We start from the raw sequence: 19,925 nt of genomic DNA, 5'->3' as shown, positions 1-19,925 counted from the left end.
TGTCATACCACCACTGTCTGTTTAAACAGCAGGGACAATGATGGAAAACTAGAATGTGATCTGTGGTCTGACTTCATATGCTCTAAGACACAACAAAGAATGTACCTTATAAAAGCAATGTTATCTTTTCACGTCCACAACAACATGCTTCAGATGTTTTATTGTGCTTTTATTTTGAAAGTGATTTGGCCTTCTGCATCATCTATTGGTTTGGCAATGTTACTGAGGCACAGAAAAAGACAAAACTGTAACAACCACCAGTAAACTATTAGGGATTAAGTTACCAAGTATGTAAAGTATCTATAGAAAAAGAACGATAAATAAGAAAAATAACATTGTGGATGACGAGACACCTCCTCGCCTCTTCATATAAACTGTTGCCATCTTGGCGACCAAATTGCATCCCTCTATTCACTAAAAATACACCAAATTGTTAATTTGTGCCACAAGACATGAAGGTAATCAGGTAATCCATATACAGTAAAACAAGCTGGATATTCAGCTGGTCTGGCCTCTGATCTGTGGCAAGGTGCGGGGTACGTGTATCAGTATATCTGTTGGTGTCTCTGTGTCGTGATGATGCCTGATTGTGCTGCAAACCAATTTCCCCAAGGGGACATATAAAGACTGATTGTTTCTCATTCTAATCTTGACTATGTCTAATATCTTGCATTTTTACAAAAATCCCAGACTAAGGACTACATTATGTGTTGATAAATTACTTAATTACTAAGTGTTTTCAAAAAATAGAAGCAGCAAGCAGTTTGAGTTCTTTATTGAGGGGGGGGTGAATGTAGAAAAGGAGCAAACTTTATGTTTCAGCACCTTTATACAAGTTATAAAATTAATTGCTGGTTCTCTTGGTTCTCCTGATAAACACAAGAATTGGCTGCAGAACATTATATGACATGTAGAATTGGAGAAGGAGAAGCATTTAATTCACAGAAACCAAGCAACAGAAATATCTTAATTTAGAAAATCGCATTATATTTAATCACAATCTAGATTAAATTTACACATTTTGGAACCTGGGACTTTAAATCAGTGCACATTACATTAGCATGTAATATAAGTTAACAAAACACAAAAGGAATTTTACAAATGTAGTTACCTGGAATTAGACAGAGAACAAAAACCTCTTTAAATACTGGGTGCAGCTGTCTAAGGCATCTTTAATTCAATAGAAAAAAGATCTAGAAGTTTTATACAAAGCAGGAATGAAGCTATACAATGTCACATTATATTTTATTCCTTACACACTGTACAAAGTCCATTTCCTTCAGGGCTGGCAACGCCAACCACAACACTAGGCAGCGTAACTTTTGTTTTCTAATATCCTACATCTGCGTGTCCACCAGACACACACTGTACTTACATATTTAGAAATAAAAACATAAATATGAGCAGGCTCTGTCTACCCATCCCAATGGCATTGCATGTCTTTCAACACATTCTTGAAAAAATACACCAAATATTGGCCACCTAAGCTTTACGTTATCTGTCACTCCTGTGAAGCACTTTGAGGGAAACTGGTTCAAAGTGCCTTAAAAATAAATCTGACTTCAGCTTTTTGGTCAAATTTCTCTGTTGTGTACAGAGACGTTGTTGGATAATGTTTAGCAAGGCAGCACCATCCATTAAACATGTATGTCACAGTATTAAAACACGCCACAGAGACAATTTAACACTTCCTGCTGTCTGATGGCACCACGCTAATTTGACCAAAAAGCTCATTTGACAAAAAAGTCTGCGTATTTCTTAAATGAAAGGAACTCTCATACAAGCTCAGAGTTCAAACTCACTCATGACGTGTTACTGAAAGGTCAATATTTTTACTGTATGTTGTTTTGTAAAGCAAAAGATATTAAAGTAACTTGAGTTAATACTGTACAGTAGGCCTAATGCTGGTCATCTGTATATCTACAAAAACTTCTCAAGTGTTAATTCAGAATTAAAGCTATCACATAGCTGGAACATGTACAAAGAAATTGATCGAAGGCCTGAGAAAAAGTTTTTTTTTTTTTCCCATCTTGAGACGTGATTGTCAAGTCAGGCCAAATAATTGCAAATCTGATCATATATACAGCAATGCATAGGCTCTAAATCATCAAATCAAAATTATACATTAAGTAAAGCAGAACAGCAGAGTTACCCTGGAATTTAGTTGCTCTTATTTATCAGTACACATAGTGTAAGTAGGGCTGGGCATCGTTTGGTACAGGTACCAAAATCGTACTTTCTTGATACCTTACTTTACACTTAATTTATTTATATTTTCTCAAATATACATCATAACGACAATCAAACCCTTTAGGTTAACAAAAGAAGTTGTTAAGTTTATGTTAAATTTTATCTAAACACACACAGCCATTCAACAACTTGACCTAAATAAAAAAATGTCTAAAACAGAATTAAAAAAAAGATCTAAAAAAATCAGGGACTATGTGATAAAAGAACAAGTAAACATTGTGAATCTGGCCAAACATTCGACGCCAACTCTCAATACTTCGATACTCAGTGCTAAGGACACATTTCAGTACTGGTCAGCACCAAAAAGAAGTTCGATACCCAGCCCTAGACATAAGCGTACCTGTTGTGGTATCCAAGATGGACAACCAACCATGCGACCTGGAGTGACCAGGTTTATCACCTGGGTGATCGACTCCTCGCATCACTAATATTTCACTGAATTACATCCTTAACACCTGGAGATTCAAAAGACCTATTTGACCTTACTTCTCAAACTTTAAAAACCTCTTGGACTGTTATCATCTCCACCCTTCACAACACCAGATGTTCTCCAGAAAGTTTTTGCAGTACCTCTCTTAATGGTAGAGCATTATAGGTAGCATACATAGACTCATATGGGAAATCTTCATTATTGTTTGGACGTCATCCAGACTAACATGCTTGAACAGGTTATCGGTACATGACTCATTGATAAAAGAGACTAAGCTGTCAAACCTCAACAGAAAAAAAATAATTAAATACAAAACTGTCTATAAACTCCCATTTTGTAAGTTTCCTAAACCACCTGTAATAAGCATTTCTGGGATCATATTTTCATATCATAGGCTGATATGAACACAACATACTGTTTGATCGCTCAGAATATTTGGTAGGGCAGGTCAAATCTAAATGCTCTCTGTCCTGGTGTTCCACAGGGATCAATCCTGGGTCCTGTATTATTCTCCAACTGTGACATTGTGCTTAACCATAACAGTTATTTTGACAGTATAAGCATTTGATGTACCGCTAAAAATGGGAAACTCTAGTCCTTTTAAAACCTCATTGATGTCCTTTCAGAATGTCCAAATTAATTAAAAAAGCTGTCTCCCCTGCCCTCAAATCAACCATACATGAGACAATATTTGAAACCCTACTAAGCTTTACTAAGTATGACATTCAATTTGTTTTAATTATCAAAGATGTTTAGTCTTGCCTCTCCCAGTTTAAGCAAGAACATGACTTTTGTAGCCTTTGCTGATGTTGAAATTGACCATCCTATCTTCTTGTTGCATTTAGACCACTATATTTCCAGCAAGAGTCAGGATCTTCACCAAGACATCACTGTACTACTCAAATTTCAGCAGCTCTTCTCACGTCTTGTGTTTTGTTTGTTTGGAAATGGATTTTAATGAAAACTTTAAAGGCACAGTGACTTCAGGCCCTGAGCTGCATATTAAACCCCTTCCATGCCTGAGCTCAGCCTGAAGTGCTGCTCTTTTGTTCCGAAGTCTTGGCAGCTAAGTGACTGCATCTCAAACTGCCAGAGATGCCAGGTCTTGGATCGCTCTGCTGGCCAGCCCGATCAGTACCGTTAAAGCAAACTTGAACTATAATGTTCATTTTACAGCCTCTTGGTATTTATGTTGTAAAGTGTTACGCCTCTTGTTTTTAACTTTGTCTCATTCAGTTTCCTTTTTTACGTCAAGCTTTTCTAAATACCTTCTTTGTAAATCAATTTGTAATAATTGTATGGAAAAATGTTATAAATAGTTTATCATCATTATTAATTTTATGTATACTAGTATCCATATACACACTTTAAAAATTGCCAATTCCTTCTAAAGGATTTCAAAAGTCTTGTAAGAAGATTTTCCCCCAACTTTCTGGGGTATACAGGTTTCATATCAGAAGAGACTCCTGCTGAAACCCAAATAGCTTAAAACAAAATTACCATTCCACTGAGGTAAAACAAATGTCTGTTAAATTTACAAAACATGGTGTTGAATTTTTTCCTTTTTTGGTGCTTCATAGCCAATTTCTGTGAGTTTCCAATGTTCCACAACAAACAAATTGAAAACCAAGCAGAGAACTCAAGAGAGGGAAACTGTGACCGGAGTCCTGGGGTCTTGATTTCGGCGTCTGAATAATTCTGTGTACGTTCTTCCACCAGAGAAGTTCATAAATAAGCAAGCAGAGTTAAGCATCTGTGACAGAAGCCTCGCCATCTCAACATCGTCTCAAGAGATGGTTCTGGTCTCCGCTCAGACCAGAGAAAATAAACAAAGATAAACTATTATTAATAGATTTGCTGGATCAGTTTGAAGAATTTCTTTGTACACCACGCTACAGTGTCCTAGAGGAGTGAGAGGGCATAAAGGGACTTTTTTTTTGGAGTATTTCCCATTACGGGAGAAGTCACAGACACTCCCTTGGTATCGTCTCCTCTGCCCCTCCGTCCTCTAATACAGTCTTTAGTTTAAGAGAGTTTGTCTGCGTATACACAGGCAGCTCACAGGTTCTTGGTGTTTATGTGAGTCTTGTAATGCTTCGTCAGGTGGTCACTCCTCATGAAGCGTTTCTGACACTGGCTGCACTCGAAGCGCTTGTCTCCTGTGGGAGAAACGAGAAGAAAGCGACGGGGTAATGTTTTTAGTGTCAAATATTAAGAGACCTGGGGCAACACAACAAAACTAAGAATATTTATAAAAGCATTTACTTAGTGCTGGGCAATAAATCAATAATACAATCATTGTACTAGCAGAGGACTAAAGTGTCATGTTATCATTTTACAAAACTCAGTTGTATGCTAGTACAAGAGAAGTTCACCGATTGTTTAGACGTCTGATAAGCAGGCTGTCATTTCACGAGCTAATGCTATGTATTTCATATACAGAAGCAGAACAGCAGAAGAAGGATGAATGCCCATGAAGTTCTGGCAATGACATGAGTGAGGGAGAATCAGATGGGGGAGAGACAATGGCTGGCATGGGTGCGGAAGTCTGTCTGTGTGTGCGTGTACTAAAATAGCAAGTTTTTATTACCGAAACTTCGTTTTTAAATTTGAATTGAAATTTAAATTTAAATGACAATACCTCAAACACATCTTTTCTCTACTACAATTAACCGCATTTAATTGTTTCACAATTCATCAAGTACCCATCTATACTTCAGGATGAGGGTTCACATTAGTGATCCAGATGATGTATGCCATTGTGTGTGTTTACAAGTGTGTTTCTGTGTCTCCAGCAGACAGACCTGTGTGCGTCCTGGCGTGCCGCTGCAGCTCGTCGCTGCGTGTGAAACGTTTCCCACAGAAAACCCAGTTGCAGACGAAGGGCCTTTCACCGGTGTGCAGCCGGACGTGAGCTCTGAGCAGCGACGTTTTCCTGAATGTCTTCTCACAGCCGGGGACGTGGCAGATGTGCTTCCTCTTCCCCACCTCCCCGGGCCTGCAGAGTGCGCACACACAAACACAAATCATGAGACATTCAGTTTTTATGGTAGAGCTGAGCATTCAAACAGCTACACCATTTGATTCGGCATTAAAAAGTTTAATTTTCCATATTCCCTTAAGCATTACAATATTAAATCAGTTCTTGTGTCCTCAATGAATGTTTCTCTCAGCCAACAACAGCCAGGAAAATCTGGGCATGTAAAATGTAATACTGGCACATATTCGTCCATCTCTTGACACAGACACACCTCTTGTCTGCGTCTTTACAATTGGGGCAGGTGCAAGCCATGCGTCGCTTCTTTTCTCCTGGCTGGCCGGGCAGCTCCAGGGTGAGAGTCTGGTCTACCTGGATGGCCTGTTGGCCCTGCGTTGTTGCCAGCTGGAGCCCTCCGCCCTGCATCGTCTGCACCGTTAGATGCTGCTGGCCTGACAAACACGGAGACAGACGCACGGTAAGAGACGCAGCAGGGCTCCTGCAAGGTCCGCCAATTGCCTCTAAAATCTAATTAGTCTACCAGCTGACTGCCATGAGTCAAAGTGGACTGAAAATCAAATTAATGATTAATTAACATTGCAGACACATGAAAGCAAAGAGCTGAAAATATGTCTAAACAAAGAGAATTTTTATCTGGAGTCGATAAAGACTGTTGTTGCTGGTTTTTCCCATCTTTTAAAATGTTGACAGTTGATATTTACGTTTAAATAAGAAAACTCAAAATGTCATCTAATATTCATGGTAGATATTTTCTGCTGATTTCAGTTATTGCCCCTTGGCCGGGCAGTAACTGAATATTACCCTTTATCTAAATTCAGTCAAATTGTATCGCAATGATAGGACCACCAACTGTGTTATCTAATTTAATTATTTCTAACTATTAAAGATCAACAACCAACAGAAACAAACTAACAAACATCAACTCACCCCCTGCGTTGGTGATGGTGACAGGAACTCCTTGAACTTGGACCCCGTTGATGCTGATCGTCTGCACTGCCTGAGATGCTGTGGAGAGCTGTGATGTATTCAACGCCATCATTCCCCCCGCTGGAGCAATTTTTGCTAGAGTCCGTTCCTTCCTCCCCCCTAGCGTCCTCTTGGTGCCAGTCGGTGGCGAGTTGGTGGGGGTAGCGACCGAAGTGGTGGGAGTTGTTGTCGTGGAGACCGAGTCTTGGAGCTGAACAGACTGCCACTCACCCGATGCCGTTTTGAAGAGGATCTGAGGGAAGAAAACCTAAAGTTTAATTTAAACTGGACTGTGCAGTGAGATTTGAGTTTGTTCCCTCAAAGTTTACATCACTGCATGTTATCCTATGGAGAGAAAATTCAACAAGTTTTACATATATAAAAAAGAAAGCAAAACAATTTATTATCAATGAATTACACATTTTAAATAACAGATGGATAAAGTGATTTTGCAACTTGAAAACAGATAGTTTAGAATAGAAATGGCAATAGCTAAAATATATATAGTGACAGCTTTTTTCAAATAAAGCTTTTCCATTTTAATCTTTTTATCTTGGTCTTCCTCCATCAGTTGAACAAAACTGAAAATTTACCATCATGCTAGACGCTCTGTCAGGTTGTACTTACTAACGTCAGGATACTAACATGCTCACAATGACAGACTGGACCAAAGTGGTGGAGCGAATGGCCAGACCAACACTGCCATCTCTTCAGCCCCTTCACACCTGAAAGGCTGCAAGGTCTGAACCAAAGTTCATGTTTTTATACATTTTGATACATTCGGTTAGTTAGCGCACTAAAGAACTTCACATCAGTGTTTCCCATACGTTCATTTATTTGTTGCAGCCCGCCACAATATCAACGCTGACCGCCACATATTGATTCTCAATTTTTAAAATTTAAAATTTGATTGCAGAGCTGCAGGCAGCGCGTATTCACGCAGCACATCCTCTCGCTCGTCCCTCTCTCTCTCGCCATCTCTGTCTCTCACGCTGTCAATGTCGCGACCCAGCTTAAAATAATTATTAGCAAGCATGTAAGGAGCGTAGCTAATCAGGAGAGCTAAGTTAATGTTAGAATACAGCTGGGTTTAGTCAATATTGACTGCACACACAGTTCCGTGGGAGGTTTTGACAAGAATGAATGAATGAATGAGGGATAAACAGATGCATTTCGTTGCCACTATATTGTTATTATTATGGCATTACTACCTGCAGCACCAACAAGACTCAAGGCTAGTTCAAATTTGGCAAAATAAATCTCCTTTTGTATATCGGCGCCGATAGGCAGGAAAGAAGGACAAGACAGCAAGCAATCCTTCTGCACCTCCGTTTGAGGAGAGACAAAAGAGGTGAGTTTGTTGTGAGTCTGTTTCAAAAGATGAGCCGTCACAGGAGATTTATAATTGTGTCCTTAATTCAGTGCATTTCTCCGTGCGTTTGTTTATTTCTGGTTTACACAGGAACCACCGCTAGACATGATTACAACACATGGACAATTATTATTACAATTAATAAAAAAAAACAAATACTCAGTAAACCTTTTTCAGATGCGGTGTAAATTAGTTTTAGACAATATGAATAATAAAAGTAATTGAATGCTATTTCCTTGTATAGAAACTTAACTTTAGCACTGCTATGAGTGGTGATTTTTAGAGGTGGAAAGTAACGAATTACAATTACTCGCGTTACTGTAATTGAGTAGTTTTTTGTGTACTTGTACTTTTTAAAGTCGTTTTTATAATCTACAATTTTACTTTTACATAAGCATGTTTTATTTTAAGTATTGTACTTCGCTACATTTTAGATTACATCCGTTACGGAGTAAAAAACTTCATGCACACGGTCGTTGATCATTTCCTCTGGCGCTCCTGATTTTACACATGATCCATGATGATCCGGAAAAATAGATGTGAATGGCAAAATTAGCATGTCATGTCTTATTAAGAGGAGCCAAGCTCCCCTGTAGTTCGCACCCTGCTTGTACCACAGGTAGGTAGTAAAAGAAGTTTTCATAGTTTGGTAAGAGGCTTAAAAAGTCATCGGTCCATGACATTGCTAATGTTGGTTGGCACTAGCAATCTGCTGGTAACTAGCTAATTATGCTTAGGCCAGGGTTTTCCCTGCATAGAGAAATTTTTGGCGTCCCCCAAAGAAGTTTAGTAGTGAGCACCAAAGGAAAATCACCAGCGCCCAAATGATAAGAATTGAAAAACAAAAAAACCCCACAACCTTTCAAATCCTCTCCGAATGTGTTTAAAGGGCCAAACAACTGTTGAGCAAGCAGAAACATAAACTTAAATGAAACATCTCTTACTTACTTACCTCTCCTCTCATCCACAGCCGCTGGATTTTACACATGCAGCTGCTGCGTTGGTTTAACTGCGCCTGAACGCTCTGATACGAAGCTCGCACTAATGACTTGCTGTTATTTCTCACAATCTAAAAGTCGTTTTTGCTTGAAGTGTGCCGGTATTCACCGGTAATGTCACTTTTACATTTTACTCTTTGGCGTACCGGCACTCTTCTCTGCCATCTCCAGATCAGGTTTCTGGTCACTATGTGACGCTCACCTGTTCCAGACCACCATGTAGAGCATTTTTCCTGCACAATAATTGAATGACTCAAAACAACCCACAAAAATTAAACTGCAATTTTGTCCAACGGGAATTAATATTATAGGCTACTAATGGTAAGCTATAGTAGCCTGTACAATTATCTGAAATTATAATGAATACAAACATCAGCCCTAATCAAACCTTAACCACAGTGGTGTAGGCTAATACCAGAAAATGGTTTCTTTGTGAAACAGCTGAATCTCAACTAATAAAGTATCTGTAGGCAGATTATCCAAATAAAGTGTTAACTGTAAATATATTATTATACTAACATTATACTTTCTATTTAATGTTATAATATTTATTAATAAACTAATTTATACCTTTACTCCTCCAGGTTGTGGATATATTTTGTTTATCAAATTGTCAGAAATAACTTCGGTCATAAGGTAACTCATTGCCTTTACTGAACACGTACCGATCATGCTTACCGTCACGCAAAGTCACCCCACAAAGGCCCATTCTGAGTCTATGTTTATCATAAATTAACTTTGCCAATGTCTATGATGTTCCATTCAAATGACCACCTGTTTGAATGTAAATAGGTAAATAACTTCATATACAGCCCAGTGCGGACCGCCATGGTCTAATCTGTTCCGCCACAGATTCATAATGAAGCAAAAACATTCTTTAAACTTCCTACTTAATAACATAAAAAGGTCTATAATATATATAGTATATATTGTTTTGCGCTATTGCTTTGGCAAAGTATTTGTCAAACAAACAATTTAGTTAAATAAGTAGGCCTATAATAAGTATAAATAAAGTTATTATAGGATCTATATATATATATATATATATATATATAAAAAAGTATCAAAGTAACGTTTACTCTGCATCAATTTTAAATATGTTATTTATTACTTTTACTTGAGTAGATTTTTATACCAGTACTTTTACTTGTACTTAAGGAAAAGTTCGTAATCGTACTTTTACTTTAGTAGAATATTTTAGTAATCTTTCCACCTCTGTTGATTTAGAACAGTAATATTTGAGTCTATACATGTAGTCACTGGTGAACTTTTAATTTCACTTCACAACAGCATGAATGGCGGTCAGGGCTGATAAAACAGTTCAATTTTAAACAGTGGTTTTGAAGTGAGAGAATGTCTGAATGGATACCTGTGTTGGTGTTGGGTCTGTTTGAGTGACCTGCAGGTTCGAGGAGACTGACTGTCTCTGTGGGACGGTCGGCAACGTGGCAGAGGCGGCCTGCACCACCTTCAAGGCCTGCTGGGGGATCTGAACAAGCTGAGACTCCGGTTTGGACTGGACCAGCTGGACCTGCTGCACCATAGCTGGCTGCCCAGGACTCTGCACGATCAGTAGGTTGTTACCTGCCTGCAAGTCCAGAGACAAGAGAGGTTAGCCTGTGGTGTTCAGGTACGAGGCTTTTAGCCAACGCTCACATCTGGAGAGAGAGGGATGGGCATTTTCAGTAAAAATAGTATTCGATAGTTGCTTGGAACTATTTGATCATTCATCCAGTGAGAGTGCTTTGCTCTCAAAGAAGAGTCTTTGTAGACTTGTAAAATACTAGCTTTACCTGTGTTGCCTTTTCTAGATGTTTGGTCATGAACTGTAGTTGGTTGTAGCACTGCAACCTGAGCCTCAAGCCCATCTCACAGTGCTGTAGCCGAAATGAACATGCAACACACACACATTTTCCCAATGCCTGTAGTGACGTGTTGCTACCAAGCGCCGGTGAAAACACAGAAAATTTTGATATTCCTAGTGTGACGATTAATCAGTGACAATTCAATGTGTTGGGCTTAAGGTTGCTCATATACAAGAGAACTAGGTCAATAAACCCTGTCATAGCGAAGTTATCGGACCATCTCACGACTAGGCCGCCACAAATTTATATAACTTTTAATGAAACCTGCACTATTTTAGCTTTTGGCCACTTGAGGGCAGCAGAACAAGCTGTAAACACTGACATGACATTTTAACACCATATAAAGGTGATATGGTGACCAGTGGTTTATTTACACATCCAACAGACGCCACACTCTTTTCCTTTTACTCTGTTTTGCACTGGACCCTCTTCTCAGGAAAATATCCAGCTCTTTTTTTTTTTTAGAGCTTTTGTTTTTGTTTTGTTTTTTTACAAACAGCTGCCTGCCTCTGAGTGGTGAGAGTCTGCCGAAACAGCAAAGTTTAAGTCTTAAAATAAAAACAATGATCTGCAGAGTCTAATAATTATCTGCATTGTTAATATTAAAATATGTACCATAGGAACTTTTCGTCACAGGATAGCTGTAGGTGGCAGATCTAAGCCAACAATTAAATACTGATTAAGTTTGGTTCAGTCAATGAATCAATTTGTCAACTGGCAGAAGACTTAAGTATGATAATCTCTTAATTATTAAGCTTTTTTCATTAATAGAGATTTTATTAAAAAAAAACACATAATTGTAAATTCAAAAACTTTGTGTTTGAGACTGTTGGTGGGCAAAACAAACCACTCACTGTATGTCTGAATGAGAAATTCAGGGTTCACTTGCTGCTTTTTTGAGCACTTTCAACTAAATCTGTGGAAATACAGAAGATCAGCTCCATCAACATTTAACTGTTGGCTCAATCAGGCCCAGAGCAGCTCGATGCTTGTAGTGCTACATGTGCCTATGAAATTTGCCTTTGGTACTTTTCTGCAGCAGCAGCCAGATGTACCTGAATGATGTTGTCGCCAGCTTCTATCAGGATGGTCTCCATCTGCTCTGGGGGTGGGGAGGCCGCCTGTGCAGGAGGAAGATGCGGAGGATAAGCAGCCAGAACCACTTTCTTCTTCCTCCCTCGTCGTCCCTTTGCTGAAGCGGGAGTGGCAGCTGCAGTCTCTGTGATGATTTGGGTCCCGCCCACCTCTCCGGTCGCCACATTGAGCGGCAGTGTGAGCCCGCTGGGCAGCTGCACCATGTTTGCAGCAGAGTTGTTTGGCTTGCGTGACTTGGGGGAGGGCTTGATGGCTACAGTCTTCTGCGGTGTGACTGGAGTGGTGGCAGCCGCAGGGGCCGGTACGGTCATGGGCGTGGTGATGATGGCCTGGTTGGTGCCTGGTATGAGCTGGATCTGACCTCCCTGTGGCATCACCTGGATAGTCTGGGTGCCCTGGATCTGCGGTACCATCTGGTACTGGATGTTGGTGGGGGCCGAGGTGTTGGTGCGGGCAGGGCTCTGCTGGATAGTGAGCACAATGGGACTGCCGGGGGCTGTGGAGCCCAGGCCGGCGGGTAGCTGGATCACATTGCCTTTGGCTGAAAGGAAACTCAGGTTTTTGGGCGGAGCGGGGGCGATGGGGGCCGGCTTTATGGGGAGAAGCCTGCGAGGCTGCGGCTGAGATGGAGGAGAGGTGACAGGAGCCTGAGCAGCAGGAGGGCCGATTTTACTACAGGTGGCGGCCAAGAGGGCCAGAGGAGAGGGCTGGGTGTCCTGCCGGGACAAACACAGTCAACAACAACAACTGAGATCCAACACACAGTGTGCATTAAAACCAGTCTGACAGGAAACAGTTTAACACTAAGAGAAAAATAAAGTGGGAGAGCGAGAGATAAGAAGCTAAAATAAACAAGTGAAGACAAACCAACAGCTAAGCCTTCATTTGTTTTGTGCAAATAATAACCAGCCACGTGTATTCATTGATCATTTCACTTCAATAAACAAATTTAAATTAACAACTCAACATTTAAGAATAATAACACGTTTAAAACGTATGCAATATTCCAACGAACTGAAACTGAAGATGCAGTTGAAAGCCTGTTCTCAAAAGGTCAAAACTGTGTTTCCATGCAAAGATAATTAGTCTCATATCACAATATTGTTTTATATTGATGTGATAACTGGTAAACTGGTAAAGGAGAACATTTGTTATCAGGCTGCCTTACTATATAAGATCACACTTCATGTGTAAAATGCTTCAACAAGTACAAGTTCATTCATTTCAAATGGGAGAATCAGCCGCTCACATACGATCCTGGCACAAAAATGTTCCTAAAGCGTGCAGTGACATGAAGCTACCATGGGTTAATAGAGAAAATGCTGTCAGGAAAGTTCAACAGCACTCACTTGTGTGGAAGCGGTGGAAGGCTGAAGGTATTCGCTGGGACTGACAGCAACAGTGGTGGCCATACTGTCCTGTTGTTCTGGAAAACACACAAACACTGCAGAGTCAGATTCAGTGGTTAGGCTTTTTAAGGACACAAGACATTCCTACAACACAGATCTAGCACTGTAATATCTCACTGTATCGCCACATGGTCATTAAACAGCATCAGTTACACAAATGAAGTCATTAGTTACACTAATTAGTGATTTAACTTGCAAATATTTCCATATTAACATATTCATCTTCACCACATGTGTGGAGTGTTAGTGTATAATTCACATTTCTTAAACATTAAGGATTGCAAGAGGTATCAAGATTGACATTTTTCACAAATTTCTGGACATAATAACTAATTGATTAATCGAGAAAATAATCCGCAGGTTAATCAATTATACTAAATACTCGTTAGTTGCAGCACAACCCTTTCACCAGACATCAGGTTTTCAAAGTTAGCTGTTTTGTTTGGTCTTTGAAAAGTATAAACGTCTTTTAATTTTTTTATTCTATTTCAATTCTCCTTTTATTTTCTTTGTTTATCTTACCCAATAACTTTGCAGTGCAGACTCTTCTATGACTGTATTTTAATTGTATGGTTATGCTTGTATTTTAACACAATGTCTAGCACCTTGTATTGCTATTTAGCACAAAAGGTGCCTGATTTACTGGTTGATCTTTGACAAACAAATATCAAGCTACTGGAAACGATTCAGATGCTCTCTAAGCAAAGTAAAGCACTACTGGGCAGCAGTCACAGCATTATCTAAGGGAGAGACAAATCTTATTGAGCATATTATATGTCTGTTAACACAGTCAGCTGAAGTACATGATGGGCAGACTGCCCAACAGTTTAAGAGCAGAGTAAATCTTCAGTACCAGGCAATGCTGCCTAATGGCCAAAACAGGTTGAGGCTGTTAGTGTCAAACAGAATTGGGTAAAGGGGTCCACATAGGATTTACACTGAGTCACCCATCCAACTATTGCCTGAACTGCAATACAGCTTACACAAGGTTTTTTTGTTTAATAGAATATACACTAATACAAATTCAAGTGCAAAAGACAAATTCAAAGGTAGGCAGTCTGCATCTGCTGTAGCTTCCCTATTAGTGTTTTCATTTGTGGTTTTCTGCAGCAATAGTGCTTGGGGGGGGTGTAAAATAAACAAAAAAATATATATTTGTAGTATTTAAGTACATCCTTTGAGCTCGAGGCACATTAACTGGTAAACACTTGAAATCAAATAGCAGGTGACACGTAATCACATGAGAGCCACAGAGGGCTGTTTTGGCGGCCAGCAATAGTAGTGAGAAGTGCACAGGCTGCTTGGTGCAAAATGATTCCTCACAGATCTACTCCAACTGCACGAGATGCTGATTTTATGATTGCACTGATGAGCAATTAAAGTAGAGCAGGTTGTGCTGCTAAAGGAAAGTATAATCAGAACTAAGAAGAAAGAAATATCTTGCAATTTAAAGAAGAAATAACCCGCAACCTAGTTTATTCAAACAATCTTTTGACAATCTGAATGAAAAAACCTGGTCTGCTGCAGACACACACACAAAAATTAAGCTTTAGGTGGACATAACATGTCTCCTTGCTTGTCTTGCACCCTACATGAATAATATGATCGGGTTATTTTGTAGATATATATAGAAAGTAACGTCAATACAGATAAATATAACTGATTATGAAAAGGTTAAGATATGCAAGGGTGTGTCGCTTCCAGCTAGCATATTTGTTTGAATTACGAAACTGAGACAACTTGAAACACAAGTTTAATTTTTTTTTTATTATTATTATTATTATTATTATTATGCACTGGACAGATTTCTTTCCTCCAGATGGCTAGAAAACCACTAAAAACTGCCATGTATTTATTTTTCTGAACACATATGCTTAGCTCTGTGACGCACTGTAATAGTAATATATGAAAGGCACAAACAAAGATAGGGCTGCAATTAACAATTATTTTCATTATCGTTTAATCAGTCAATTATTTTCTCGATTAATCGATCAGTTGTTAGGTCCAGAAAAAAAGTGAAAAACATCTAAACATCCAAATGTCTTCTTTTGTTCACATCACAAATATATTCAGTTTACTCTCACAGGAGTAAAGAAACCAGAAAATATTCACATTTGAAAAGCTTTATAAAAAAAAAAAAAAAAAAAAAAAAAGGACTCAAACTTATTAATCGATTATCAAAATAATTGGCAACTAATTTAATAGTTGACAACTAATCATTGCAAGTCAAAGACAGATAATTCAACACACAAAAGATATGATGTTTGTTATTAGCAAGTTAAAACGCTAATATATTGTATTTTCTGCCACCGATCACTCTTTCGTCTGCTGATCAGTTGACCTAACAAGAGCAGTTTCCTCTTTTATAGCTGCCTGCCTCATTGAGTGAACACATTATAAAAACAGCTGTGGGTCATGGTGTCTTAACCTCAGTGTCAAACCAAAAAAATAAAAACTTTCACTCGGGAACATCTCAGCCTGCTGAACCACAAATCTCTGGACGTACCAACGTGGACGGGGTGATTAGAGTTGCTGCAGTAACTAAGCAGACAGCTTCACAACACTGAACACTGCTTCAGCAATTTTTCAACCACTAGCCAGTTCTGCGAGTGTGTCTTTAAGCCCTTCTAGTAATGCACACACAGAAGGAAAAAAAAACACAGTGAGGCCTCAAAATAGCGCCGCCATCAAACACATACTGTCGGTTTGGTTTGCTGTGGACAAGCGGCTAACGTTAGCTAGCTAGCTAGCAATTCTAAATAACCGGGGCAACCTAAAGTGGCTAGCAGCTAGCTTAAGCTGATTTGGTCCGAGTGCAGCATAGTTTCAACAAATAAACGAACCTAGATATGACCGTTACTTCACCACACTCTGTACTTTATTGATGAATATATGGGTGGGGGGAAAGCACGGCCATATTTGGCAAGACAAATAAGTAAAAGCACCAGCCACATAGCTTTACCCTAGCATATTTGGCTAGCAGACGCGTAGCTAGCAAGTCAAACTCTCTTTGATATCGTTACAGAAAAAAGGCAGCCCTTTTCCGGAAGTGCATTGCTTATTGTGGTTCACAAAACTGCCCGAGTCCTCCTAAAACATACTTATTCGTACCGCATAACGTCCGGTGTTTTTCTGCTCAATGCAAATATAATGTTTTACGAAGTAGAATGTAATATAAACACCAATGTTTTAATTCCTACCCACCGCTCATGACGACATTCGCTCACCGTGAGCCTTGAAGACCGAGCCCATGGAGGAATCCGCCCGCGCTGCTGCACCAATCCCCGGACAATGGAGCGTTGAGCGACGGCCGTACCGATCAATCAGCTTGAGCTGTCTACGTGATTGAAATTCGACTGAGCCAATCCCAGCATGATGTTTTTGTACGTCGGAGGATGGATGACTGTTTGACCAATGGGATGTCGAGATTGCACTCTGCAGGGGGCGTGTCCAAAGGTAAACCTCTAACAAGCGAGTGCCCTATTACAGCGAGAAGACGGTTTCACTGACGTCCCTAACGACCAATGTGATTATTGACAGGCAGTTCGGTCAATACAAGAATGACAACCATGTTGATCAATGAGCTTTGAGTCTCTGGTGTGTGTGACCTGTTTAAACTGTCCCATGCTTCATTATCAGGAGCAGCCCGTTATGTGTTACTACAACAGAGACTACACTAAGCTAGTATAAACGGATTATACATTTATTTTGAAGCCGTGGCTATGAACAAATCATGTAGTGCTATTTTCCTTGGCTTGCTAATGACTTGTAGTTAATTACTGTGTAGTTAAAGACACCAGGCTCACATGGGTATGGTATGCAAGCTGTTGTCTATTTGATCATATTGTTATTCAATACACTCTGCACAGTAGGCTGTAGCTTGACCCTAAAAGGCTCTTTGACCTAGTATTTGGCTCCATGCATGTGTAATAACAGCTAATCCAGTAGTGGATATAGCATTCTACTCTTCAGTTTTGTGAAAACAACAATGCTCTAATGCTAAAGCCCCGCTAAACATTATAAGGTATACTATTTGGATATGAAAGTGACTGCAGTAAATGTAATGGAGTAAAAAGTACAATACGTTCCTCTGAAATGTAGTGGAGTAGAAGTATAAAGTAGCATGAAATGGTAAAATGTAAAGTACAGTACACTTCATTACTTTCCACCACTCTCATTAATCTAATTTCCAGCAACAGCAGGTGGCATTTTTCAGAAAATAATTCTCTGATAAAATTAATGTTTGCTACCATTATTAGAGACAGGAACCCAGCAGTCCCAACAAAAACTGGGTTTCAGATCAAGTTCAGGTTTGGTAAATTTCAAATGTAATTTAGTGAGAAGTTTCTCTTTTTACTGTCTCTGACTTTTCCAATCATCTACTTCAAAATGTATTGCCAATGCACTGCATCAGCCTCTCAAGCTAACTTCAATACAGGAACCAAAATAAAACAAAAATATAGCTTCAAGTTTGAGGTTGGGTTAGGCTAGGGCCATGGAAAGGTGGGTTTGTGTCTGCGGCCCATGCAGAACTCGTTACCTGCTTAGCACCAAAATGGCAGTTAAAGTTGGTGAGGGGTAGTGATGGGGCAGTGGATAAGACACATGCCTTTGGTGTGAGCAACCTGGGTTCGAATCCACTGTGAGACAATGTGTCCCTGAGCAAGCTTAGGCTCTGACATATATAAAAGTGTCAGCTAAATAAATATAATAGTTGGCAATGACAGGCGCTGGTGAAGAAAGTGGAACAGCTTAAGAGTCAGTTATATATCTTAGGAGAGACCAAACCAGAGCTAGAAGGAGGATGAATACTGGACTTACATTCATTCAGGTGGACACAAACACAGCCCCAATATGTTGATGTGTAACACAACAATAATATGTATGGTTCTGCCCCAAAGTGAACATCAGTGCAGCATTTAACACTAGATAATTCTACAGACTATTTGTGATGTTGGACTTGGAACTTGATCACCTCAGACACTTTTTTAAGCTTCGCCCCACCTGATAAATTAATTGGCTGTGTTTTTCTATGCAGACACTGAAAGGATGATGAGATTTAATACTGACTAAAAACCTTTTATTAATTTTAGCAAAGATTATCCAAAATGCAGACTGGTTAGGCTACATGGACTCAAACCAGATTTTTGTACTTGTCTTTTTGGTTTAGTGTTGGCCCCAGCCCATAAAGAAAGGCTGACATGATCCCAGCTTTGCCACTAGAGGCCTTTCACCTTGTAGAGAAAATGTTCCATTCGTCATCAGCATCCGCTGAATTCCCCCCCCCCGGCACTTTCAGCCAACATGTAAGCTAGAAGGAGCTGTCCCTCTTTCTCAGTGGATCACTCCCCGTGACTCTATTCACATCCACAATGCATGCGGCCCTTTTCATATAGGCTTTTCCCAAAGAGCACACTTGACCTTATTCCCATGCAGTTGTGTCCATTTCTTCCCAGTGCATCCTCTGGGTTTTTAAAATGTAAAGAGTTCTGCTTTTAGCTGAAGCACTTTCTCCCTCTTCACCTCAAGTGTGCTGTAGTTGGCGGATGCAGATACTGTCTATCACCGTCTCCCCAGGCACCTCAGAGCCTCAGAGAGAAAGAGCTGCATAATTTAACTGGGATATCTCACTCTTTTCACTTAACAGGCTTCATGAGCGAGCCAAAGCCTTAGCTTTTCAGCCCTAAACATAGTATCAAAGTGAATAACTGACTTTAAAAGTAAAACGCTTTCTATGCCATGAAACCTCCACCAGAAACTGTTGAGCAGCTTTACAGTGTTAACTCACAGAATTGGATGGATACCTCTATGTTGGCTGCTAAATAGTGTTGCATTCACTTTCTTTAACCTGGAAAGTAAACATTAAACATACCAGATCTAAAATGAAATTAATCATTAGCTATTTTGATAATCTATTTTATCGTTTAAGTCATTTTATAAAATAATTGAGATGTTTTCAACTTCTTAAATGCAAAGTTTTTCCTATTTGTCTATGTCATATGCAGTGGTCTGAAGTATTTCCATCTGATTTTACTTTCTACTCCACTACATTTGTCAGCTTTAGTTACCAGTTACTTTGCAGATTCAGATTATTAATACAAAAATAAAATCTACTAATAACTTATGATGTATTAAGCTACTCGTATATAGTATATAAAGTACTTCAAATAAGCCCAACTAAAAAATTAGACATGCTTACACATAATGCATCGCTAATTACACTCCAGTGAGATAATATACAGTATATTATTCTGAATGAGACATTCTGCATAAATTAGTACATTTATTTTCGATAACTTAGGAAAATTTGGATGTTAATACATTTGAATTTGAATGATAATTTTGCTTATAACAGAGTATTTATACATTGTGGTTTTACTACTACATAAATAAAATATCTGATGACTTCTTCCACCACTGAGTAAACTGAATATCTTTGGGTTTATGATTGTTGTGTGCAACAAAACAAGTAGTTTTAAAAAGCCATCTTAGGCTCTGGGAAGCTGTGTCAGGCATTTCATAGACCACACGATTAATAGGAT

General features: G+C 39.3%; 1 protein-coding gene across 3 annotated transcripts; it reads right to left on the bottom strand.

Annotated features, from left to right (window-relative positions):
- Positions 1–759: 759 nt before the first annotated feature.
- sp2 (sp2 transcription factor) lies at positions 760–16,718 on the bottom strand. 3 transcript variants are annotated; one of them, XM_046047453.1, is made up of 8 exons: positions 16,588–16,718; positions 13,324–13,400; positions 11,935–12,690; positions 10,384–10,602; positions 6,606–6,897; positions 5,932–6,109; positions 5,485–5,678; positions 760–4,839 (listed from the first exon to the last, which is right to left on the bottom strand). In XM_046047453.1, exons 1-8 carry the CDS (start codon positions 16,592–16,594, stop codon positions 4,739–4,741), a joined length of 1,824 nt encoding a protein of 607 aa, XP_045903409.1. In that variant the 5' UTR covers positions 16,595–16,718; the 3' UTR covers positions 760–4,738. The 3 variants fall into 3 exon arrangements, with proteins under 3 accessions (XP_045903409.1, XP_045903400.1, XP_045903418.1); XM_046047444.1 differs by having other exon boundaries at positions 16,611–16,650; XM_046047462.1 differs by lacking the exon at positions 16,588–16,718 and adding an exon at positions 16,495–16,515.
- Between the last annotated feature and the right edge of the window lie 3,207 nt (positions 16,719–19,925).

This window comes from Micropterus dolomieu, linkage group LG01 (assembly GCF_021292245.1).
Source record: "Micropterus dolomieu isolate WLL.071019.BEF.003 ecotype Adirondacks linkage group LG01, ASM2129224v1, whole genome shotgun sequence".
NCBI classification, from domain to species: Eukaryota; Metazoa; Chordata; class Actinopteri; order Centrarchiformes; family Centrarchidae; genus Micropterus; species Micropterus dolomieu.
The sequence above is the reverse complement of the archived record's forward strand: the minus strand, read 5'-3'. Positions and strand labels throughout refer to the sequence as shown.